Source organism: Apteryx rowi, unplaced genomic scaffold (genome assembly GCF_003343035.1).
Source record: "Apteryx rowi isolate R43461 unplaced genomic scaffold, aptRow1 scaffold_768, whole genome shotgun sequence".
Classification (NCBI taxonomy): domain Eukaryota; kingdom Metazoa; phylum Chordata; class Aves; order Apterygiformes; family Apterygidae; genus Apteryx; species Apteryx rowi.
Genome location: NW_020451058.1, coordinates 105,500 through 129,641, shown reverse-complemented (window position 1 = coordinate 129,641; position 24,142 = coordinate 105,500). Strand labels below are relative to the sequence as shown.

Below are 24,142 nucleotides of genomic sequence, written 5' to 3'. Positions count from 1 at the left end.
GCTCGAGCCATTCACGAGGGGCAGGGGATCGCGGGAGCTGCAGGGCTTTAGGATGCTGCGTGTTCCTCCATGGAAAAGAAGGGATTTTCCTCCTTACTGATCCTTTTGAAGGCTCCTAGATCTCAGCAAGCACTGAATGAAAGTATGGGAGGGAATCGAAACATTTGGTGCACGGAAGCTTTCTGGGGGCCCTGGGGACTCTTGTTAGGTGCAAAAGTTATTTTGAAGAGGGAACAAGCTTAGCAGATCTTGAATGCAGAGAAGCTAAGATTTGAGCCGGAGTTTGCCCATGCTTTGAGCTCCTGCTGACTTGCATGGGAGATACGGATGCAGCRTTTCTGAGCGGGAGATCCCTTTTTTTTATAGTTAAAAGCTAAAATGTGGCTTTAGGAGCCCAAGCAAAGCCCCTGGGGTTTGCACCCGAGGGCCTTAGACCGATTCGTGGCCCCTTTCTGGTAGCAATTTCMTGCCAGCGCGACGCCAGATTTACGGGGTGTAGCGAGGAGCAAAATTGATAGCTCCCAGCGATTCTCTCAAGGGCTGCACYGCCAACGGAGCTGGAGGAGCACGCTCTGATTTATATCCCTGGCATAATACGTCGGGAAGACCAAGGAGAACTCTGAAGAACATTAGAAATTAAGCTTGAAAATGCCAGAACRCTGTAYGAGGAATTAATTTGTCRAAGGTGCCTTTCAGCAGAGGAACCYGGAGCAGCCGGTTGGCCTAGAGCTGCTGTTGCRCCACGTTAGAGCCCAGGGACGAGGATGGACGCAAGGCAGGGAGAAGCATTCCCAGCTCCGTAAGGCACCCTCCTTTTCAGACCTGAGGTTTCGAAGGCAACCGAATTAGGTCTCTGCATCCAAACCTGCGTGCAGAAGCCCGGCGCAGGCTGGGGAGCCCACCCAGGAGCCCGTAAACATGTTCTGCCCCCGTCCCTGGAGGAACGCTGATTAACTCGCCATAAAAGCGAGCGGAGCACTTCCACGTTGCACGTTTTGATGCAATATTAAACACAAGTGTTTTCCTCCAGCTTGTTAAACCAGGGGGAAAAGGCTGCTTGATGTTCCCTTGGGGTTTTGCGAGCTTTGGGGCCAGCAGCGTGGTTTCTCTCCGTAGAGCGGTGGCAGCCAGCTCCGAGGAGCCGCTCGTGATTAGAAGTCTGGCTTGMGGCGCTCGTACCCGCGTCCCAATTACCTCGGGGCGTCTCGCAGGAGCTGCCCGCTCGAATAAGGCACCAAAGATGAAAAGAGAGTCTGTTCTTTCCTCCTCCGTGGCAAAGCAAACGTGTTTTAATAGCAGGGAAAACATGATTTATCACTAATAGATGCAAGGTGTAGGAACAAGCGATGGAAAGAACGTCCCGTAAGATACATCCATAGCATCTCAGGTGGGTTGCTTGTACCACCCGGGCCAAATGTCGGTGAGGTTTACTTTATTTATTTCTGTGCTATCCTTTGGCAATACCCCACACCAGATTGCCGTTGCTACAGTCTTTGCCACGGTGCATCTTTATACCCGGGTGATTGGCCTCAGTCCTTCCAGTTTGGGGCTATCGCTGCCTCCGGATCTGCATGAGATCCAGCGAAACGGCCCCAAGCTGGGGGAAAGGGGCAGGGATGCGCTTTGTCGAAATCTTGCCAGGACTGAATTGGAAAAACAACAGAAAAAAGGAAGCGGAAAACCAGCCCAGGGTTTGTGGTCGAAATCGCTGTTCAGTCGGGAGCAACGGGTCTACGCAGGCCGTTCTGGATGAACGGGATTATATCACGGAGCACACGAGAGCAGGGTCTGGACGTGAACGCRCAGGTTTCTGCGGTCGTTTCAGGAGAATGCGCCTCTCGCCACAGCTTTTCGAGGGACGTTGGCAAAGACGGATGGAGCTGTCGTGATAAACGTGGGATGGGGGAGCTCCAGTTCCGAGCCTTGCCCCGAGCAGGTCTGCGGACCRTTTGCAGCAAGCCCGTGGTTCTGGTGAACGAGCAATTCCAGCTGTTCAGTCTTAACAAGCAAAAAAATCRTCTTTTCCTCCTTGCTGCTGCCTGATGATCTCGCATGCATCCTATCATCCTCCTTTGCTGCCCGGAAAGTTGAACAGGATCTAGCATTCCTGCTTGACAGACAGGGAAACTGAGGCACGGAGCTGCCACTCTGTTTTTGCAGGCGGGTGGAGACGGTCCACGCGCCATGGCCATCTGGCTGTGAGCCGATCTCCCCCGATGCTGCGGGAAGCGGTGTTTGCCGAGACGCCTTTCCTGGGCGGCGGCGAAGCCCTTCGATGTATCTTGGTGGCGGGGAGCAGCAGCGACGCGGTTTCACCTCTCCGAAATCGCGCCGCGTTCGGAGACTTCCGAAAACCCTTTTCAGGAGTCCAAGGATGGCCTCCTTCCCTGCCCCGCGCTTGTTGTTTCCCCCCTTTCCTTTCTGCCTCGTCTCCCCTTTGGCAGCGTTTAAAATAATGAAGCTCGTACATCATCTAATAAATAGCTATTGACTTCTTGCCACGGGCTGGATCAGAATGGATTGACCCGTGGGAATACACTTCTTCTCGATCRATAGGAGGCCATCAGGCTGGATAAATCTTGATAACGACCGACACCGGGGAAGTCGATACGGGTATTAATATACACGTTAAAGGGGCATTTATCTTCCCGCCGAGGGACGGGGTTTGGCTTTTCTTGGCGAGGGGTTTTGGGATGGAGAGGGGGAACAGGAGCCTTCCCATGTGGTGCGCATCCATCGCAGCCCGACCCTCTGTTCCGGCGTGGGTGACGCCGGCAAAACTGTTCGTTTGGGAGGCTCCGCTTTAATTAAAGCCCCCCTGGGACAGACTCTGGCCTGAGCTTAAGGAGCGGCTGCCGGGCAGCGGGAACGCTCGAGGGAAAGCTCCCCTCTGCATTTTAGAGGGATTAATTGCATGAAAAATTGCATGAAAATAGTCGCATTTTGGCTGCGACTTCTTCGGGAAACTACTCGAAGCAAGCAGGACTTGCACGGAAGGGCTTCGTTAGGGAGGAATAGACATGACGACATGTTTAAGGGAAAGCCCGTGACTCGGTGCCCGGCGGAGCGATGGTGCCACGAATCCTCCTCCCCGCGTAGCTCAACCCTTCCTTCGCCAGCCGCTGCTTCACCTCCGCCCTTGGCGCGGATCCTTAGTTTGGAGCATCCCTGATGCCGAGGGTYGTGTCTGGGGCCGAGGAGGTGCTGGCTGGGGGGCAATCGGCCCGCGGGSACCCGTTATCCCTCCTGGGGCAGCATTATTTTAATGGTAGCAATACTAATTATTACTGCTCCAAGGTGGCGTTGAGGTTTAGTGCTGTTCCAATCAAAGGATTTGCTGCTTCTCTCTCTTCAAAATAAGGTTTTTTTTCTTCTTCTTCTTTTTCTTGCCACAGTTCAAACTAGCAGGAGGCTCCTTCCAAGGTCAGGAGAAGGCCGAACGCCTTCCCGCGTCCCCCTGCATCCCACCATCCTCTCCGAGCCCGTTCCGAGCTCCTCGTTCCCAAAGGCAGCAAGCACAACCCGAAGCGTCGAGCGCTCTTGGCTCATTTATTTGCAGCCCAGGGTTTAGATAAGCTGTCCAGGACCGGCGCCGCTTTCCGCTCACCTGTATCGTGCCTGTTTTCCCGGYGGCTGTAGACTAGCTCGTCTGCCCTGACACTATCTCCGGCCGGGAGAAGCTCCTTGCAATAAAAATGCATGGACTTTTTTTTTCCTAAATAACTCTTTTTTTCGTAAAGCCGCGATGGGATTGCCACCGCTTTTCGGGGGGGGGGGGAGGCTGAGCTCCCCTGCCTCGCGCTTTGGCRGCTCTGGCGGGACTTATCTCGCGCGCCAGCCGCCGGGAGTTCAGCAGGGAAAACGCGGCCGCTTAAGCCGTATCCATCAAAGGCTGCCGCTTCCGTCAAGCGGAGCCGGGCGCCGCGTCTCCGGAGCCGCGCCGTTCCCCCGTGCCGCTTCTGCTCTCCGGTCGCCCCAAGGTTGGGGGCCCAAGGCCACGTTTCGCCCTGGTTGCGGCTGTAAACGTTGCTCTTGGCAGTAAATTAATTCCTCCCCCGTCCGGACTATCGGAGCTGCTCGGGGAGTTGCCGGCTGGGAGGTTTGGAGAGAGAACAAGCGTTTCCTAGCTGATAACACCGAAGGTTCCCACGGTGGCGGGGAGGCTGGGTCGGAATGAGAGGGGTCATTCAGGAGGTGGAGTTTGTCGTGAAAATACTAAAAATATTAAAATATTAAAATATTTTCTCCCCCCGGGTGCAAGCGGAGAAGTCCTGGCGCTTTGCGGGTGGTCTGTGGGATCCAGACCCTCTTTTGGCGTTATTTGGCCCCGCACTAGTCGCGTGGGTCTCGGCGGCTGCTTTTCTCCCTCCGTCCTGTCCCTCGTCGCAGTCCGGCCAGGAAGAACCGCAGTTTTCCATTGCCTGGGCCGAAGCAACGTGCCGGCGTACCAGGAAAAGCCTGCATCGGGGTGCGATTTTTCTTTTTTTCCTCTCCATTTTGAGTAAAACGAATACCAGGAATACAAATTCACCCAAACCTCCCCCTGTTCCCTCTGCTGGTCTTCCAGCCCTGATTAAATTCCCATTTTACGGAAAACGCTCCTCGCTATCTTTCAGCTATAGCACCCTCCGTTTCCGAGAGCGCGATKGTCAAACGTCGGCAAAAGAGAAAAACAAGCCGCTCTGAGGCTGCATTGCCATAACATATATGTGCTTGAAAACTTGCAGAGTGGCTTGGGAGGCGAGTAGAAGACCAATAAACTGGCGGCGAGCGCGGAAGCCCCCTCTGCAAAGCGCTCCTTTGCTCTGTGTCTTCCTCTCCTCCAGCACAGATGCACCCCRCTAGTATTTTTATATCAAAATACATATTATTAATTCCCGCTCTCTCCTTCTGTCTCTCCCCTGCCGTCTATCACCATGGCATCCGAGCGGTTTCCCCATAAATCAATACAGTGTGAGCTTCTTGGGGTCTGGCATTTATCACTTTGGGGCATCCAAATGATGGATTTTTTTTTATTATTATTATTTTTTTGCTGCTTTTTATCCAGCTCGTTGTTTCGCCGGATTGCTTTGGAGCGGTTGGGTTGGGGGGAGCAGTAGCATCCTTTGGTGGACAGCCGTTTYGAAGAGGGACGGCTTTGCCCTGCATGGTCGAGGAAGAAGGTGCTGGGTCTGGGTCCGGGGATGTACGAGGTCCCACGGTGAGGTCCTGCAGCTCCCAGCAAGGCCAGATGTGTGGCAGCACAGGGCTCTGCCAGACCCACGCACGCTTGGTGGTGTAGGCTGAGCTAGAAAGCTGCAGATCTCATCCCACCACCACGGTCAGAGCTATCTCCATGCATCCGCATTTAACCTTGGGAACGTAATCTTTGGCTGCGTTGATCAGGTTATGCTGGTCTTCAACTTATTTCCTCATGTGCTCAGAGACGGTCACAACCTGCATAGTCCCAGCCCGGGATATGAAATTCAGAAGAAACCCTGCCACTAGTYGTGGCTTTGGACCACCATAGCATTTGTCGGGATGTGTGCGTGGTTGGCTAGGGAGAAGAAAAGAAACGCAAAATACTGCGAAGCAACAGAATTGCAACCTGGTGCAAGCGTCYGTCCATCTAAAAGGATGCGTTTTGTCCAGCTGTGCCAGGAGACTTTCTGCCCACGCTGATGGTCCGAGAAGTCACCCGGCTGCTAAGTGTCCACCAGGTGCAGCCGGCGCTTCTTTCTTACAGCAGCCTCTGAAGTAGCCTTAACTCTGAATTTGCTCCAGCGTGAGCAAGAGTCAGGCTAAGGTCTTAAGCACTGCATGTAGAGATGATGCCCGTCAATATTGCAAAGGAGAAAAAAAATAAGGTGGGGGATAAACGAGCCAGCTTTCRCCTCAAATGGAAAAAATATCAAGAGGCAGCGCTCCAGATATTCCTAACTCATCTCTTCCAAATCGCTCCTCTGCAAGTCGCTTTGGCTTTTCTCCCATTGCTGATGTCTTCAGCCCACGCCGGCGGAATGCAGAGTGTTTATAAAGCAATTTGGGATTTGGCTTGCTTGGCTGAGCACTTCAAAACCTCATTTTGAATAGGGAGCGCATCTGCGGCGGGATGGGGCCGCGGCGCCGGGCACCTTCCTCGCGCCGGGAAAAGGGGTGGGCAGCCGGCGGCCGCCAGCGGATGGTTTGCGGCGGGTTGAAGCGCGTTTGCGGGGCTGTGCCGTCGCTCTGTACCCCTCGACGTTGGCGGCACCTTCCTGAAAGCCGGGTTGCGATTTTAGTGTTGCCGCGTGCGGGATATGCGCTGCGCTCTGTCCGCTCGCGGAGCGCCGGCAGCTCAGCTTTGGTCTTTCCCTCCCTTGCTCAGGATTTTCCGTGTGACGGGCAGGAAAGTTGAGTCTTTGCAACATGAGAAGTCCCTTGYTGCTGAGACCAAGCGGTGCCTTGGCGTACGTGGGGCAGAGCAAGCTGCCGCCCGCTTCCAGCTCTGCAAAATGCTGCTGGGAAGTCCCGCAGCCCGAGCGGGTTTGATGGAGAAGGCGCGTTCTGCCGTAAGGCAACATAACCTGATTTTATTGCATGTCCATTTTTCCCCGCAAAGCCAGAGATTTTGGGTGCGGGGGACGCTGCTGCGTCACCCTGTGTCTCGGGTCCCGGATGCCCAACAAGTGCTTTGACCCATGTGTCATGTAACAGAGATGAGAGCGGTTATATTTTGGGGAGAGGAGCCCGGCTGCAACTGCAGGGGCCTTTGCACGGTCCGGGGCGACGGTCTCGGGGGCGAGCTTTCGGCACCGCAATTTCTGCAGGCTAAATTATTGGAAATGGCTAAACCTGTTCGTTTGGGGCTTTCTCGGTGGGACGAAGGACGGATTTGAGGAAGGGTGGCGGGCACGTAGCTTTTGCCGCTGTTAACACGGAGCAGCTGCCGTGCTGCCGCTTAGCGTAAATGACCTTGAAGTCTGCCCATAGCGGTTGCATGGAAAAGATAGGAGAAAACTTTTGCTTCCAGCCCGGTGCCGGTAGGTCCCGCTAGGTGGGAAGAAACTGGGTGGCGAGGACTTGGGGCGAGGGAGAGCCGCGGGGTTTGGTCCGTCCATGCGGCTGGGCGGCCGCCGAGCCCCTCGGTCCTGGCCGTTCCCGCGGTGCCAGCCGGGCATCGGGTCTTTGCAAAGCGCTTCCCCGACCCGGGACACGGCGTTCCCACCCCGCATCCTTTGCTAACTACCAAAAAACAAGGGTTTTACGCAGACAAGACGAATATTTGGTTACGAATAGGTACTTCAGCAGTGAATAGGCCGGTAGCTGCCTGGCGCCGCCGATCCGCGGCTTTTGTTCGCCGCGCCGAGCGCCTGCAGTCTTCGGCCCTGCGATCCGAAGGCGCGCGGGTCCCCGAGCGCCGCGTTTCGACGGAGACCCCTCCAAGCGGAAAGGCAGAAGGACGCCGTGCTTCGCTTGCTTTGTGACGGCTGCCCGCGCCCTCACGGGGAAAACTATTGAGGGCCCCCGAGGAATGGGACGAACCCAAATCGTGGAGCGGCGCCGTGAAAAGGTTGCGCAGGTGGCTGCTAAATAGGCTCAGGTGCTGCATAATGGGTACAAACGGGGCTTTGTGCCTGTATTGACAGCTTCGCGTGCAGCAAGAAAGCTCTAGCAAACACCGGCGCGGCGTTTGCTGGTTTAATTCATTTGGAGGAGTTATTCAGCGGTGGAGGAATGAGTCACCTGGGCTGGATCGCTGCTTGCTCCGCGGGGCCAATGAACTTCCGCAGCGGCGCTTCCCACGCCGGCCTCGGGCGGCACGTCGCCGGCCGCGGGGTCCTTGCTGGGCCGGGGCCGAAGGGGCGAACGCGCGTCCGCTGCCTCCTTTCGTACGGCCCCAGCCCTTCTGGTGCCTCGGAGCCTGTGATTTATCCCGTTCTGGGCACTGGGGCAGCCTGGCAGGACGGGACGACGGCTCGGTGCCCAGGGTTCCCTCTGCAGCTCGGGAGAGGCAGAAATTGGGGGTTTTCCTCTTCCAGGAAAAACAGCTGATCTTAACTTTAGGGCTTGAAATCAAGCTCTCTTGTAGCGCTGCTTAATCTCTTAATTTCCTTTGTAACGGTGGTTCAACCCTAGTTCAGTCCATACTTTCTACAACGCTTTTCTCCGGGGGGAAAGAAGCCTTTGCTCGGGAGAGGTGGGAGAGGTAGGAGAGGGGAAAGCTGCGATAACTTATTTTATATGCGTTCAGGTAACACAGGGTGGCAGGAGCCTGTTGCGCCGTGGAGCTTAAGCTTTACAAGTTTATTTAAGAAATTAGTGCAAAAGGCTTCGTAGTCGAAAGGCTGCGGAAAAAGAGTTCAGGTGCGGTATTATTTTGCACCCTTTCAGTGGCAGAAAACCAAGGACAGGGGTTTTTCAAGCATTTATTTGTAAGTAATATTTAGACTACTTGGACTCTAGTCTTCAGCAAAATTCCTATTTAGGCATGAGTGCAGCCAGGCTGTTTCAGAAGCTAGTGCCAGGTTTAGGTAGGAAAAGATCATTTTTGCGAGCAGAAAAGCTAGGGTGCTTTCCCGTGCGGTCTCCTGCTGTTTCCGAGATATCTAAACAAGTAAAAGCGCTCGTGAGGAGGCAGTTGCAGGGGTGCAAAGATGCCCTACGGCAGTCTAACTTATTGCTTTTCCTATGAGGAAAAGCGAAGTCGGTTTAAGCCACCTGCCTAGCAATTTAACCACATTCCAAGCTGAGGATTTTTGCCACTTGCAGTATCTCAGTGTCATTCGGGAACGGTTTTCGGCAYGGAGAAGCATTCAGAGAACTTTCTTTTTTCGCTCGGGAGCAGTGAAATAATTTTTGCAGCAACGTTTAAGCTGCTGTTATTACCAGCCCGCTTTGCTCCGAAACTCCCATAATATTACATCAGTCCTGTTCCCACCTTGCTGTTTGCCCTTAAAATTGTGCTCTCCGGCATCGGAGGGATGTCGGAGCTTTCTGCCTAGAAACAGGGCAGGCTCTCGCATCTGGATGATTGCTCCAGGTTTCGGYGCGCGTTTCCGAGCCATGCCGATAAAATCTTCCTTAATTTTTCTTTTTCGCCAGCCAGCAGTATTAACGCTTCCTGCTTTCCGCGTTTTCCTTCCGATTGCAAACCGCCGGTGGCTTGCAGGCGCTTTTGCGCGCACGGTGCCCCGATTTTTGCAAGCAGSAGGAGGCCGGCAAGGACGGAGGAGCGAGACGGGGAGGCGATGGAGAGCAGGGGAGGCTGCGGCACCCGGGCAGGCCGAGGAATTAGAACCTGTAACTTTGTGTTCGTTAGCGAGGAGGCCGTGATCCCCGCGTAGCGAGACGTGCGCGCGCCGGGCGGTTTATTTGCCAGGCCCAGGTAGCCAGTCGCGTCTTTCTAAAGTTGCCTGCGACGAGCGTGGGTGGATACGGAAAAGCAAAAAAAGCCCTTTTTCGTGGGCGGGAGTCGAAGCAGCATCCACCCACGTCCCTCCATTATGATATTCAAATGCCAATATATTTTTAATTGGCTTATATGCCCCCCTCTCCCCCTACAGCTGCCTTTGGTAATTAAGGCTCTGTAAATAGATTGTACTGTAATTGGTACGAGAAGGAAAATTGGAGGACATTGTACAGTGCAATGGCTTTTTTCTTTTTTTCCCCTCTTTTTCCTCTCTTTCCTCTTTCGGCTCCTGTTACATCTGCGGGTATTACAGCCTCGAGGGGAGGAGGCGGAGAGACGGGGGCCGCTTTGCACCCAAGGCTGAAGCWAGGAGGCCGGGTGGTTGCTTGACGGCGAGGAAATGGGGAGAAGGCCAAGAACGCAGGCCGGGTTGCGGGRCTCGGCCCGTGGGTCGCGGTGGCAGGATGCGCCGGGGAGCAGAGCCGGTCCCCTCCCGGGGCGCCGAAGCGGGAGAGACCCGCGCGGCGCTGCCGGCTCCCGTCCGCCTTGAGACGTAGCCAAAACCCTCGCGGCTATATTTAGGTCCCTGCCGCTTCTGTCTTTGTAAATCGGTGATGTTTCTCAGTTGGGGTTTCTAAACTGCTTTTTTTCCTCCTCTCCCTTTTCTCGTTCTTCCAGCCTGTGTAAAGGACGGACTCTCTACTCGGTGGTGAGAGATGCCAAAATTGTCCTGGACGTCAACAAGACGAGGCAGATAGCTCAAGAAATCGTGAAGGTACGGTATGGGGCAGGGATGGCCCCGCCGGGAAAAACCCTGCCGCGGGTCCAAGTTTGCCGTGATAGCCGTAAGGAAAGCATCCCCGGGGCAAAGGGCCTGGTAGGGTGCTCCAAGGGATCCGTGCGGTGGTGTGCAGCGTGGGTGGGTGCACCCACGATGAGGTGGAGCACACGCAAGCTTTCCCAATCTAAAAATGCTTTTCCTTCCACGGACGTGACTCAAAATGCAACTTTGACGTGTCAGACGTCTATAGACGCCTATAAATAGACCCCGGAGAGGAACGTGGCTCAGCAGAGGCAGGGCGAAGCGGTTTGGATGTTGGGTCTCCAGCGGTCAAAGTTTCCTATCGAGCGTATGCATCGGTACTGGTGCGGGGATACACTGGCTTTCCAAACGTATTTACTACCAAACAGTGCCAAAAATATTTGGCACGTGTCCTGCCGCAGCAGCCCCAACGCTGCCCTCGCGCCCAGCTCCAGGTCGGTCAGCGCCTCGAGTCCCCAGCAAGACCAATTCGTCCGGGGATAGTTTCATATTTAACACGTTTCCGTGAAAAAGGTTGTTATTCCAGCAGCTTAAACCTGCTTAAATATTCAAATCCATGTTTTGGAGTATATCCTGAATGGTGCCGTTTCCCTAACTGGCTGCGCTCGGACCATCTCCTCTTCTCCAATTGCCTGTTTCGCATTTATTTAGACCCAGCGTTAGTAAAGCTCTTAAGCGCATGTCGTTTTTCAAGCACTGCCTTAATTTCCATGGAAGTCGCTAGGCTTTGAGCAGGAGCCGACGGTTAAGCATGAGCTTAACTGCTTTGCCGAGTTGAGCGCACTGCCGAATTTGGGGGCCCTCCGTAACCCCCTCGTCCGTGTCCGCAAGGAGGGTCTCGGGGCGACCCGCCAAGCAGGAGACGTGGGTGAGAGCCACGTTATGGCCGGGAGGCAACAAGAGGGAAAGGCAGCTGGTCGCGTTTTTAAGGACCAGCCTAGGAGACTGCTGTTTTCTGCAGCTGCCGTTGCGTTAAGAGTGGATTTGAAAGCTGTCCAAACCGGGGGCAGAAGCACATGTTTGAGCTGCAGGTGAAACCTCTCGGTGGAGCTGCGAGGAATCGCCGGCGTTAGGGAAGTCGCTGGCACTGGATCTACGCGAAGGAAGAGCCACCGTGGAAAAGTATTGCCTGTGAGGTCCGCTGAAGCCTAAAAGCGATCTTAAAGCCTTTAATGCGTTCAGACCTGCTCTTCTCCCCAGCACCAGCAAACCTGCTTTCCTGCTTCCTCTCCCCTTGTGGGATTTGGGGGGCTGCTCCCACCGCAACCCACTTTGGGGCAAAAAGGCCTTTGGGGGTGACCTGGGTGTCGCTGTCATTCGCGGGGGGACGAAGCTGGTGCTTGGGAGAGCCGGGTGCTGAGGTCCAGCACGCCACGCGCACAGCATGGGTTTAGAGAGAGCAGCTGCCGTGTGCAGGAGAGGTGCCTTGCACCGCTGTCGCGGYGGCCCCTGTGCTTGCGTCCTGGCCGGAGCTGGTGCTGGTGTCTGCACCGCCCATGTGGCAGGAGGGCTTCTCGGAGTTTCTTTGCTTTCCTGCATCTCGATGTCACGTAGCAGCAGATGTTCTGGTGGACCTGGAGGTGGCTGGTGGTGCCAAGCGAAGAGGAACCCAGATGTCTTGTTTTGGCCTCAACCAAAGACCTTGAAAGATGAGAACGTCCCTGTCGGGCTGTGGTAGCCCCCTCCCCGACTGAGTGATGATGGGAAGAGAGGTGGCACAGCCATGAACTTGCTCTTCCTCTCCATCTCCCTAACCCTTCGCTGGACAGCTGTGCAGCCAAGGCCACCGCAGAGCTTGCCAGGGTGCTTCCTAACAGAGCCATGGGTGCAGGTCTGGTGCTTTTGGAAGAGGATGCGTTTCTGCGCCAAGCAAGGGCTCATTCCCCATGGGAGCCATTCGCTGCATCACCCAATGCTTCCTGCCTGCTGTTTCTTTCCGTGACGTCCGTTTGCGTCTTCAGCACCTTATTAAAAGACCTCCCGCTGGTTTGGCTTAGGGAAGGGCTTGGGGCAGCGTCACCCGAAGGAGGTGGACGTAAGAGCGCGGAGGATGCCTGGGCCGCGCTACCGCCGTCACAGCGGTTGGGCAATTTCATCCGTCTGAGCTAGTCGATCCTCTAAGCTTATTGGATTACTGGGTGCAAGGGGTCTCGTTACGCTGTGATCTTCCGGAGGCGAAAGTTAATTTGTTTAAGAAGCTAAGCCGGCAGAGGGAGCTGGCTTTTCACGCACGCAGAGCATCTGCGCAAATGAAGGCATTACTGCGCGGGGACTGCTTTCTCGCAGATGATCCTCGTGGCAAAGCCGGCGGGGATGGAATTTGCAGTGGGATCTGCGCTGGACTCCGTGGAGCCAGGCGCGGGAGCGGGGGGTTGTTGGCAGGGCTGATTGCCAGGCCAAGAGCACCTCAGGAAACACCTCCAGCAAAGGCTCGGCTCCGTTTCCCAAAATCCAACCCACGCCTGCACCTCCCCCAGTTGCCAAAGTGAATAAATCGCAATGAGCAAATGCACGTGCAGCTCCCAGGAAGGTTTGGCCTTGCCATGAGATCCTGGCCTCGAGTCTGGGAAGCAGCTTGGATAGCACGTCCTCCACGGGGAGAGAGCAAGGGGTTGGTGGACCTGCCTCTGGATTTCTGTGCGTGCAATGTGCTTTTCCCTATAGGCACCTCTTAGCTGCTACGGAGGCTATATATAAAACACTTGGCTGTGCAACGCCACCTCTTCTTCTGTTGACATCCACTGGTCCCTCCCCATCCACACGGTCCTTGGAGTGGGCGCAGGGTGGGAGACGTGCGGGTGGTGGCATCCCGGCCACGTGGCAGCTCTGGGGTGTTGTTCCCTGCTTGTTCGTGCCGTTGGTTATTCCTTGATCCGTTCGGGGCTTTGCCATGTTCCAGCTGCATTTGCGCTTTTTTTGCTTTTTTCCAGTTTGTCAGGATCGTTTTGCGTTGCAGTTTGCCTCCCCGTGCAGATTGTGCCCCCCCCATCTCCGTGTCATCTGCAAATTTAAAAACATACTCCTGTTCCGCTGCCTGCGTGGTTAATGAAAATACACGAAAATATTGCGCGCGAGGAAATCCACTCCATAAATCCTTCCGCATTGGCGATGAACAGTTGTTAATTGCTCCCGAGTAACAGTTTTCGGTCCCGTTTTACATTTATCCAGAGGTAGTTTCATCTCAAACAAGTCTTTCTCGTTTGCTTATGAGCGTGTCACGTGAGCCGGCATTGGAAGCCTTGCTAAAGCCGGGATAAATGGCATTCGCTGCTCTTCCCGTGCGCAAGGCTGGTTATCCTACGGAGTTAAACACCCGCCGCGTGGAGCTGTCTGCAGTCTGCTCCATTTGCTGATGCTAAACAAGCCCCGTGCCGGCGAGTTTGGATTTCCCACCCATGGCCTTTTTTGCATCATTAGCAATAGTTTCAATTAACCACCAGGTAGCTTTTCCTAGGGAAAAAGAATTAAGCCAGGACTCCTCCGAGGCTCCTGTTTCCAAGCTGGTGGTGTCGGTGTGCGTGTGGGAAGCGTTAATGACTCAGGCCGGGCGTGCAGCGGTGGTGATGGAGAGCTCTGACTTATTACCCCTCGGCTCCCAAACCCGAAAGAAGACGAAGGCCAAATCATCATCATCAATTTCCCAGCGGAGGCTTGCGGGAGAGCGGCTGCGCGACGTTGCAGGCCGTCGCTTTTGCTGCGTGAGAAATGAGTCGGGAAGAGGAGCGGGCACCAGCGCAGCCGAGAGCGCTGGGGCTCGGGCTCCTTCCCGCGGTGGCTCTCTCCGAGCCTCCGTGAGCACCAGCCGTCCCAACCCGGCGACCCGCCGGCTGCGCGTCCTCGCTCCTTTTTGCAGGGCAAGCTAGGCAGAGTGTTAATGGACATTTTGGGATGTGCAACCTGCTTTCGGCTTGGTCCAGACCTGGGTTTCTAGTGTGGACGCGCTGCCCCRGGCTCTCCCTGCCACAGCAATCACGGGAGCTGCCCCATCTCTTCCGGCCTTAATCCTCTTTTCTCTCTTTCAGCTCTTTTTTGTCTTCTTTTTCACTCCTAGGGCATGGGCTACCTGCACGCCAAGGGGATCCTTCACAAAGACCTCAAGTCGAAAAACGTTTTCTACGATAACGGGAAGGTGGTGATCACGGACTTCGGCCTCTTCAGCATCTCGGGAGTGCTGCAGGCGGGCAGGTAGGACGCCACGCGGGTGGGCAGCCGGCGGGGAGCGCCGGGGTCGCCCTCCGCGGTCCGAAGCAGCCGACCCTTTGCGAGGAAGTCGTGCTGCTCTTGACACACTGGCCAGGAGCTGGGTGGAGGACGTTGCCTTCGCCAGGTGTTTCTGGCTCCACGGGGTGAACGGTGGCTGCCTGCTCCCCGTTGGCGCTGCGCCGTCCCCCCGAGCAGCTCTTTCCCCAGCTGCGGCATTGAGGGATTGGTTTGTGCACATGGGAAGCAGCCGTCCCTGCCTCTTCCCGCGCAGGTACTGCACGCTGCCGGCCTGGAGCTGCACGGCTGCTTCCTTGTATTTTATTTTACTTTCGAAGCCCAGCGTTGGGGAAGCAGCTTTGCTTTTACTAGTGTGCATTAGCACGCTGCTGCGTACCTGCCTCCGGCACCGTTTTGACACGGAGGGGCAGGACCTGGCTCTGGCTGGCTCTCTTGGCCCCGAACTCTTCCTGGGGTCATGCCTCATTTCCATGCCCAAAACCCCCTGTGAGATGTTCCTTGGGATCCGTTTCACTGGGGTCAGGAAAGCCGGCTCGTACCTTGGCCTTTCCCCGGTGCAGCCCCTATAATCCTCTGGCATCTGTTTCAGCTCGCTGGCTGCCGAGCGTTGCTGCTATTCCTGCTATTTCCCAGCGTGAGAGAGGTTTTCCACCGAAAACTTTGCGCTAAAAGTTACACATGCAAACGCGGTGTTATCTGCACCAGCAGTCCCGGGTTGATCCCTCTCGGAGCCCAAAGGTGCTCGGGAGAGAAAGTGCGTGTTCGGATTTATATGGTTTTGTAGTTACGGCGTGGCGAGGTGAAAGGACTCGAGGAGTCACGTCTTTCTCTCCCCGTGCCTCTTGCTGGCATTCGGTTGTCACACAAAGTGGCTGACTGCACTGCCGGCCTTTTCTTACCGCTTGCATAATTATTGTCTTCCGTTTTTTCGCACAAACTTGGCCAAAAGCTTTGAAAGCCCAAGAAATACAGCAGGCCTGCTGTTTTCCCTGGCAGCCCTACAGCGGAGAAATGTTGCAGAAAAGGAGCTTTCAGTATGGCTTATCCTGACTGCTCACTTCACTAAAACGCATGGATTCGGTATGCATCTGCCGCTGCCAGAGCTCTAGGGGAAGGTTTCCAGTTTTGGGGGTCTGCACTCACCAGCTGCTACAGCTTTTGAAGCAGAAAGTGTCTGGTGTTCTGATTTCCCTTTTCATCGCTGCATCAGTCATCCTCTCTGAGTCAGACAGGGTTTTCTGCTTTCCTGAGGGACTTTTTTTGCTTGTTATGGTTTCTCCCAGAGAAAGAATAGCAGGGATGGTCCAGTTTTGGGACCTTTGAGGCTTGTGTGGCTGCTGGGCAAGCATCGGCGTGGAGAAGGGAGCTTGTTGCAGGTCAAGGGAAGGCCTGTGCTCTTGCCTCGGCTTGCAGATGTGGATGAGAACTACGCACTGGTCTGTCTTCACCAGGGCTTGCCTTGTGGCGACTGCAGCGTGCCGCCTGCCACGATTTAAAAACCCTCCTCTTCCTCCTAGCGAAGGCTTGCCTTGAGTTGTTTTTTGCAGTCTGTGCACTAATGCAGTTGCTCTTCTTCAAAATAAGGCAGGCTATCATAGCTGCGTTCAAGAGACTTTCTAATCGAACATCTCACCCTGATAAAATCATATTTATCTTTCCTTTATATAAAACATTGTTGGACTTGGTAGGGCTGTTCCACAATTAGGAAGAGCGTGAGGTGGATTTTGAGTGGTCTGAAGAGCTTTTCTGCTCTTGCTTTTAACTGCAAGCTTGCTTTTCGTTCACTGGGCTTTGCAAGACGCTCACTTGATTCTGTTCCTTTCTATTAGTCAAAGTGGCCATGTTGTGTATGAAATCAGCCCAACTTTTGTTATGAAACCCCAAATTGCCTTAATTTAACCAGCTCTGGGGTTTTGTTACAGCTCAGCCCTCGTTGCTGGAAGTTCAGCAGCCCTTAGGCTGCACACTCAGGTGTCCGTGAGCATTGGAGAGAGTTGAGGTGGGCTCACGCTGGAGCTCAGAGCCGGATCCCACTGCCAGAGCCTCCTGGAGTGTTCTGGGGGTCCCAATCCTGGGGTGCCACTGGATCGGGTGGCCTGAGCACCCAAGGACCTCAGCAAGGGGCTACCTTGAATCATCTCAGAGCTGTCACAGGCTGGGAAAGAACAGAGGGGGACTGCAAAAAAAAAGGCCACAAGCCCAAGGCCTGGCTTGCTGAGGACTGAGGAGCAGATCTGAGCCTGCCTGGTTGTCTCTCTCCACCTTGCCCTCCCGCGGACAAGACTCATGAGCACAGACGTCAAGAGCCCTGGTGGGGAAGGGAGAGAAAGTACCTTTGTGCCTTTCTTAATTGACCCCAGTGCTTAATGCCGGCTTGTAATTAAGAGCCCTGCGCACAGATCAAGGATGGAAATCGGAGCTCGCCGGTGGGAGCTGAAAGCTTCCCTCCTGTGCTGGAGTGCTCTTGCCTCTGCCTCCCAGAGAACAGAGGCGCCTGAGCGTCACCGATGCTCTTGATTGCCGAGACGCCCTCCTACGCGACCAAGATGAAGAGGAGCTGTCAAGTTCCCGGAGCGATGACGGAGATGTAATGAGCTGAGCCAGTTCCTTGTGCTGTCCCGAGCCTCCAGTGCTATCTCTTCACTCAACGCCGTGGTGGCCGCATTTCTAACGGGCAACATGGCTTGCTCACAGTCTGCCTGAGAAAGCCTGGGGAAAACAGGACCAGGAGCACACTGGAGGAGGGGGGTTCACCTCTCAGCATGGGTGGGATCAGAGCCACAGGGTGGCGGGGGTTTCTGTCTTGCCACCAGAACAAGGGCTGCTGTGCGGAGCGAGGTAGACCCAAGCTCTGAGATTTTGGTCCCAGACTGAAGTTCGGGAAGACAGGTGACTCCAAAGCCTGTCCCTCACCCCATGGGGATTGGCATCCTATGGAGGGAATCAAGGCAACCAAAAGCCAAAAACTCCTCATGAAAAGTCAGGCTCTTCGCTTTCTGTCCTGATATGATGTCACGCAGCTTCTGTTACCTTCTGCAAATTTACGCTGCCAAATTTGGCTCAGACATGATCGAGCTGCTTAACAAGTCACCATCCATCAGCTGCACTGTGGTACCTGACCATTTACCTGCTCTTTGCTCACCATAAATGCAAAGTAACATGGGGTAACTCCTTGTTAGACCACCTGTGTCCCACAGCCCCATCCAGGGTGGCTTGTCCCTGCAGTGGACACCTACCTTCTGCCGGTGAGGGAAGAACATTGATTTTGTAGAGCAGGAGCAAGGCGAGTGCCACACAAGTGCCTGGAGGATTTTTTTTTTATGCCAGTGGTACATCGTATGTGCCTGCTGGAAGGCGAAGGGATGAGGAAGCAACCTACCTGAGGGTAACTGAGCACTCTGCCCAGAGAGGTTCTGGAGCCTCTGTCCTTGGAGATATTCAAAAGCCATCTGGACAGGGTCTTGGGCAACCTGCTGGACAGGCTGTTTAGGGGTAACGGACTAGGAGAACAACACCAGAAAGATGTCTGTAGGCCAGATGGAAGGTGGCTTAAATGGTTGATCTGAGGGGTGACCTTATAAAACACCTGAAAAGACAGTTTTCCAGACCATTATCATAGGATAATTTAGGTCAGAAGGGGCCTCTGATGGTCCCCAGTCCAACCTCCTGCTCAAAGCAGGGCCAGCTTAGATCAGGTTGCTTAGAGCCTTGTCAGGTCAGTGGAGACTCCCCCAATCTCTGGGCCCCTTTATTTGACCACCCGCACAGGGAAAAATGTTTTCCTAATCTCTAACTGGAGTTTCCCCTTGTGAAACTTTTTTTCCTTCTCCAAGTTGTGCCGTTGCCTCTTTTGCTGTCCCTGGTCATCTCTGAGAAGATCTGACTTCATCTTTTCGACTCATTAGGTAGTTGGAGAGAGCAATAGGGTCTCCTCTTTGCCTTCTCTTATTTACACTGAGCAACCCCAGTTCTCTCAGCCTGTCCTTGTATGTCCTGTGCCCCAGCCCCAACCATCCTGGTGGCCTTTGCTGGACTCTCTCCAGCAAAGCAGTGACCCGAGCAGAGGCATGAACACCTTCTGACAGTTCGTGCTCCTTCTGCAAAGGAGGCGAGTGAATGGAGGAGGGAATTGCTGTTTCTGCTGTTTTGCTACACTTTGCCTTGAGTTCTTTGGGATGCCAGAAGCAGGAGGGAAGGGATTGGGCCAAGTGTCATCAGAGTCCTGCTATCAAGAAATAAAGCCTGCACCATTCACAGGGGAAACGCTGGTCTGTCTTCACTCGTCCAGCCTTCGTGTTTCCTGCTCAGAGGTAAAAGCTAGATCTACGCCAAGGAGCCCTGGCTCCCCAAAGTGTCCGAGAAACATGCTGTTGCTCCACCGGCGGCATGGGCCATCTTTTGGTCCAGGAGACCAAACAGCTTCTCAGCATCCTGGGAGGCAGTGGGAAAGCGGGAGACTCCCTGCAGAGCCAGGGGCCCTGGCTAATGGAGCAAAGCAGGTTCACGCAGCACCTTCAGCCTCTTTCCACCTCAACCAGATGCTCCTGTGGAGGCGGTTGGGCGCTTTGCTCTCTAGTCAGGCTTCTGGCAGGTTTCCTGTGTGTAATACAGTGTCGTACAGCAAAGAACATGGAAGGGCTTTTTTTTTTTGGTAGGGCTGTGTGTTTGACATCCATCTTTGTCAAGCGGCTCGGGGTCAAGGAGGGGTGTCATTTATTAGCCTTGCTCTCCCGCTTGTCCCTGCCTCGTCCCCTCCATGTGCTAGTGGAGCCCTATGGGCGCCTGCAGTGCCAGTGTGCCCTTTTTTTTCCATGTGTTTCTCACATTTGCTGGGCAAAGTTCGGTGTCACGTAGGCGCGAAGGGGAAGGAAATCCTTAGGGCTGACTAGAGCAGCCTTGCCCACCGGCACCGAACCTCCTGCTCATCCCTGTCTTTGTCCGACTGCCGTGAGAAACACTGAACCAGCTGTTCATACTGTTGGCATTAACCCCAGGTCACATTTTGCCCATGCTGTTTTGAGGACTTTTGGTGCAATTCGGGCAGCGAGGATCCCACGGTCCCGCTCCGGCCCTGTGCCTCATCAGGGCAGAAGTGCTGCCACCGAAACGGTGGTGCTCCATTTATCCCGGCAGGGTTAAGACCCAGGGCTCACAAGGGTGCTGCGGGGTGGTTTGCCAGCAGCATCCCGGGAAGGGTGCCGCTGCGGCCCCCACGGCCCCGGCTCTGTGTTTCCTCAGGCGAGAGAACAAGCTGCGGATCCAGAACGGCTGGCTGTGCCACCTCGCGCCGGAGATCATCCGCCAGCTCTCGCCCGACACCGAGGAGGACAAGCTGCCCTTCTCCAAGCACTCGGATGTCTTTGCGCTCGGGTGAGTCCCTGCGGCGGGCCTATGCGTGGGGCAGAGGACCGGCGCGCTCGTGTCGGGTGTGACCTGCTCCGAGCAGCTGGAGGGGCAGGGGAAGCGGAGCGGGAGCTCCCGTTGCTGGCATCAGAGCACCTTCAGCTTCAGGAAAATTCCAGTTAAACCCTCCCAAATCACCAAATCCCCAAGTTTCAGCTCTAGATCAGGGCTGACTTTGGGAAACAAGAATCAGCCCTTCCTGGGGATTTGCGTTCGCCGTGATGCCCTTTAATATTCCTAGCRTGGCTAGTGCCAGGAAACCAGTTTGAAAGCGGGACGGGGGTGCAGCAATGCTCAAAATCCCCCCCCCCTTCTCCCTGCTGGATGCCTGCAAATGGGCTAAGCAGAGCCGGAGCATTGCTGTAAAACTGAGGCTCGCAGAGGGAGGAGATGCCAAACGCCCGCGAATACAATAATTGATGAATCTCCTTCRGTGAGAGCGCTCAGCGAACCAGTTAATCATTCACGCTATTTATCGAAAAGAAAACATCCTTTATGACAGGAGCCCAATCATTCCCCCGATAAAATCTTTCTCGGGGCGGAYGCAGGGCTATAGGTTTTCTCCGGTGGATTAATTTTCTTGCGCGCTGTGCCGATGGACACCATAAAGACTGCAGGCTGCAGTGATTAGTTTATGGGGAGCTGTTAACTGATGTGATATTTCCATCAAAAATGCAGTAATTAAAGCTGTAAGGGTTTGGAGGTTTTTTCCCCCCCGAGGTATAACTTTAGCACAAAAAAAGAGAGAAGTAATTAAGGGATCTTATCGAACTAAGTGAAAGTCAGTTATTTAGACCTGAAGTTGTTTGGGTGTTGTTGGTTGTTTTTTTTTTTTGGAGAGTTCTGCACTTATATAAAGTTGCGGGCGATTTCTTTAGAAGGTTTTGCCCCGTTTTTGCTCGTTCTTCTTTCTGGCGTTCCCTGAGCCTGGGAAGATGCCGGCTGCCTTCTTGCTAGGCTYGCTCCAGAGGTGGCCGCCGGGCCGCGGTGCTCAGCGCGGCCCCAAACCTCCCCTTCCCCGGGGGGATCCTCGGAGCACGCCGGGGCCGGCTGCAGCAGGGGCTTCTCTTATCCCCGAGAAGTGAGGAACTGAGAYTGCGGCGGGGGCCGTGAGCCCGGTGGCGCGGGGTGCTTTTCGGGGAGCTCGCCCGCGTGCCGGTGCCGCTTTGCGGGCTCGGCCCGCCGTGGCGTGCTCTCCGTCGGCCGACGGATTCCTGCTTTTTCTGGGAATTCCCGGAAGAGGAAGCATGCGGGGCTGTGCGTCTGCCCCCGCCACCTGCGGTCTGCGGTGCGTGGCGATCGCTGCTGKCACAGGCGATACGGGGTTTGGGTTTTTTTCCCCTTTCTCCCCCTCAAGTCACGTCTCGGCGCGCGTTATAAACACGGAGCAGAACAAGACGCGCGGACAGGCCTGTCTGTCCCCGAGCACCGCGGAAGCAGAAGATTGATGTGGCTTCAAAGCATGGGGGAAGCGGATCAAAACCCCGGGGGCTGCAGCGGCGGCTTGGGCCGTTACCGACCAGGGAGCCGTAACCCGCTCGGGAAGCTGCTTGGAGATATTCCCATGGCCGAATAGAGGGAAAGCAGCTTAAACCGGCCGCAGCTCCAGCTCSTCTCGGCATCTGGTCCGTCAGGGGCTTGCGCAGGGAGAGAGCAGCTGAATCCAGAGCTGATTATTCATTTTGGCTGAATTCAGGAATGAAGGTGCTGCAGGTTGACATGGAAATGAGGACCGAGGTGCTTCGGAGGTCAGTCCTCGGCGTAGCGATGAGAGCGGCACAGCGGCATCCGGGGCTGTCGCTCCGCTGGGAGGCGGCAGCGCTGCTGCCCCGGGAGGCCGGACGGGCCGGCTCGCGCCGTTGCTTTGGCAGCCGAATGCTCTTCGCGGAGCAGGGGGAAAAAAAAGAGCAAAAGCAAATTCTCGCGCTCCTCCTTCCGCTAAGTTCCCTTCCGCATGCGGCCGGAGCAGGTGGCGGGTTGTAAAAAGTAGCCCAGCAGCCGGACGCCGTATCTACCCCCCGCRTGATCTATCAAGCTACTCCGCATGCAGCGGGTCGAAGCACTATCGCAGCGCGGCGGGGCAATTCCCACCTGATGTTGCGGGCTTCCTATCGCRTCTGCCTGCCGAGCCCGTCCTCCGCCCGCCGGCCAGCTTCGCCGCTGGCGTGTYGCCCTCGCCGCGCCGGGGTGCTGAGCGTCCGCGCGCAGCGGCCGTGCTGCGGGGTTTTACCGTCTAGCGCGAGGCGCCTTTGTATTTTGGATCCTGCTGGTGGGGGTGAGGCTGTTTGGAGGACGCCAGTGACCTGGTGGCTTKTTCGTGGCCAGGTCGGCGGCCTCGGTTTCTCCGTCTGTAAAACAGGAGCAGTAACATCTTTGTGAAGAGCCTTCTGAGAAACCTCTCCTGGAGGTGGTCACTAGACGTTTTTTTTTCTGGATGATTTTTGAGCAGGGAGAGGACGTGGAGGCAAGTGCGCCGTTCAGACTTCCCCCCTCGGGATGCCTTTGAGCTCCTTARCTCTCCTAACGCGCGGTGCCGCTCTCTCCCGCAGCACTATCTGGTATGAGCTGCACGCGCGGGAATGGCCCTTCAAGACGCAGCCGGCAGAGGCAATAATATGGCAGGTGGGAAGAGGGATGAAGCCCAACCTCAGCCAGATCGGAATGGGCAAGGAGATCTCGGTAGGTGGCGTGGGGCAGACGGCGGGGCTGCGTGCGCRTGCATGCACGTGTGCGTGGGTGCGTGCATGCGTGGGTGCATGCATGGAGGGGGACCGTGCATGGACACGGCACCAGTGAACGCCCTGGGTGGTGTGCACTTCGGCCAACGCTCTGCCGTGCCRGTGATCTGCCAGCAGAAAAGCAAGGCATCCCTTCTTCCCCAGCCTGCAAGGCGAGGACTCGGTTCCTCTTGTCGTTACCCAAATATTAATAAGACCTGCACATCCCCTGCTCRCCCCGGCTCTTCACAAGGAGGCCGTGATGGAGATGGGGCCCAAAAAATAGATTTCCCTGCAGGAGCTGATGGGGGATGCTGGGCTCTGGTGTCGGGGTGTGGGRCAGATGTTTGGTTTGAGGGATGAGGCCGGAGAGGGTTTGGCTCCTGTTTCTCATGCCCTGGCCCTGTGTGGCTGCAGGACATCCTCCTCTTCTGCTGGGCCTACGAGCAAGAGGAGAGACCCACCTTCACCAAGCTCATGGACATGCTGGAGAAACTGCCAAAGCGGAACCGTCGCCTTTCCCACCCTGGGCACTTCTGGAAGTCAGCAGAGTAAGTCTTTGCTTTCACCTTCCTCTCGAACCAGCYGGGAGCTTGTTCTGCGCCCCCCTGAGACCCTGCTCATGTTGCTGGCGCCGGGTGAAGGGGCTGGATGAACACGCAGATGAGTTGTGGATATACTCAGTGCCATGTGTGTTCTTGCTGCCTCAAGGGGTGGGCGAGGTAGGGTTGGGAWGGGTGGCCACAGAGTGACGTTTGCAGCACATGCGGGTTGTCATTGCAATGCTGGCTGTCCTTGTTGCCTGCTATCTTCTGGGTAAAAGAGCTTGTAAAAATTGGAGGTGACCAGGAGGAGCCTGGTGATTTGCTTCCATTGGAGGATCTAATGCCAGGAAGAAGAACTAGAAGATGTACAAGAGCAGGCTAGGATCAGGATCTTCGGGGAAAAGTGAAGGGGTGATGTGGGTGGGAGGGAAGGAGCTAGAGCGAAGCGGACAGGAGGAAGAGGGTGGCCCTGGAGGAAGGCATCCCCACTGCAGCATGCTCCATGCTAGAGTGTGCAGTCGTCACTTCTCAGTGTCCCTGCGTTGCTACAAACATCATCAGATCAGTGGGACCCTATGTTTGATCCAGCAGAGGATGAAGGTTATTAGCTTCATCTGCTGTAGGGGCTTCTTCCCAGTTCCTGGTGTTCACGGGTCCACGTGGGTGGTCACAGAGTCAGAGGTGGGCCTTGACCTGGAGATGTCTTGGAGAGACGTCTTGGGGTATGCAGCGCGTGCCTGCCTGGGATCGTGCGTGCCCTTGCATGGGGGGATTGCCTCCCCGTGCAAAGCTTTCCCTCTTGGGAAGGCTGGTTTTCCCTTTTTTTGCCTAGAGAAATGGGCAGATGGGTTGATGGGGTGATTTCTGGGGAGTCCRTGGTCTGTTCAGAGTCACTCTGGCCACTGCCTTCAGCAGTGGCCCGGAGGTGAGGGGAAATGGGATCATCTCCTGGTCTACCGCACACAGCCTGTGGCCAAATGCTGCTCTGAGCTTTGGCTTAGTCGCATCTCCCCCTGCTTCGGCAAAGATGCAGTGTGGATAGGTCCTGAGTAAGGCTTTCAGG

General features: G+C 55.5%; 1 protein-coding gene across 1 annotated transcript in view; it reads left to right on the top strand.

The window, feature by feature from the left end:
- Positions 1-23,089, top strand: part of KSR2 (kinase suppressor of ras 2) — a 78,856-nt gene extending 55,767 nt beyond the window's left edge. Inside the window, exons 15-19 of the mRNA XM_026088357.1 lie at positions 10,049-10,145; positions 14,245-14,378; positions 19,653-19,784; positions 22,367-22,496; positions 22,952-23,089. Of these exons, the coding sequence (XP_025944142.1) occupies positions 10,049-10,145; positions 14,245-14,378; positions 19,653-19,784; positions 22,367-22,496; positions 22,952-23,089 (631 nt within the window). The remainder of the gene's footprint in view (positions 1-10,048; positions 10,146-14,244; positions 14,379-19,652; positions 19,785-22,366; positions 22,497-22,951) is intronic.
- Positions 23,090-24,142: the final 1,053 nt, after the last annotated feature.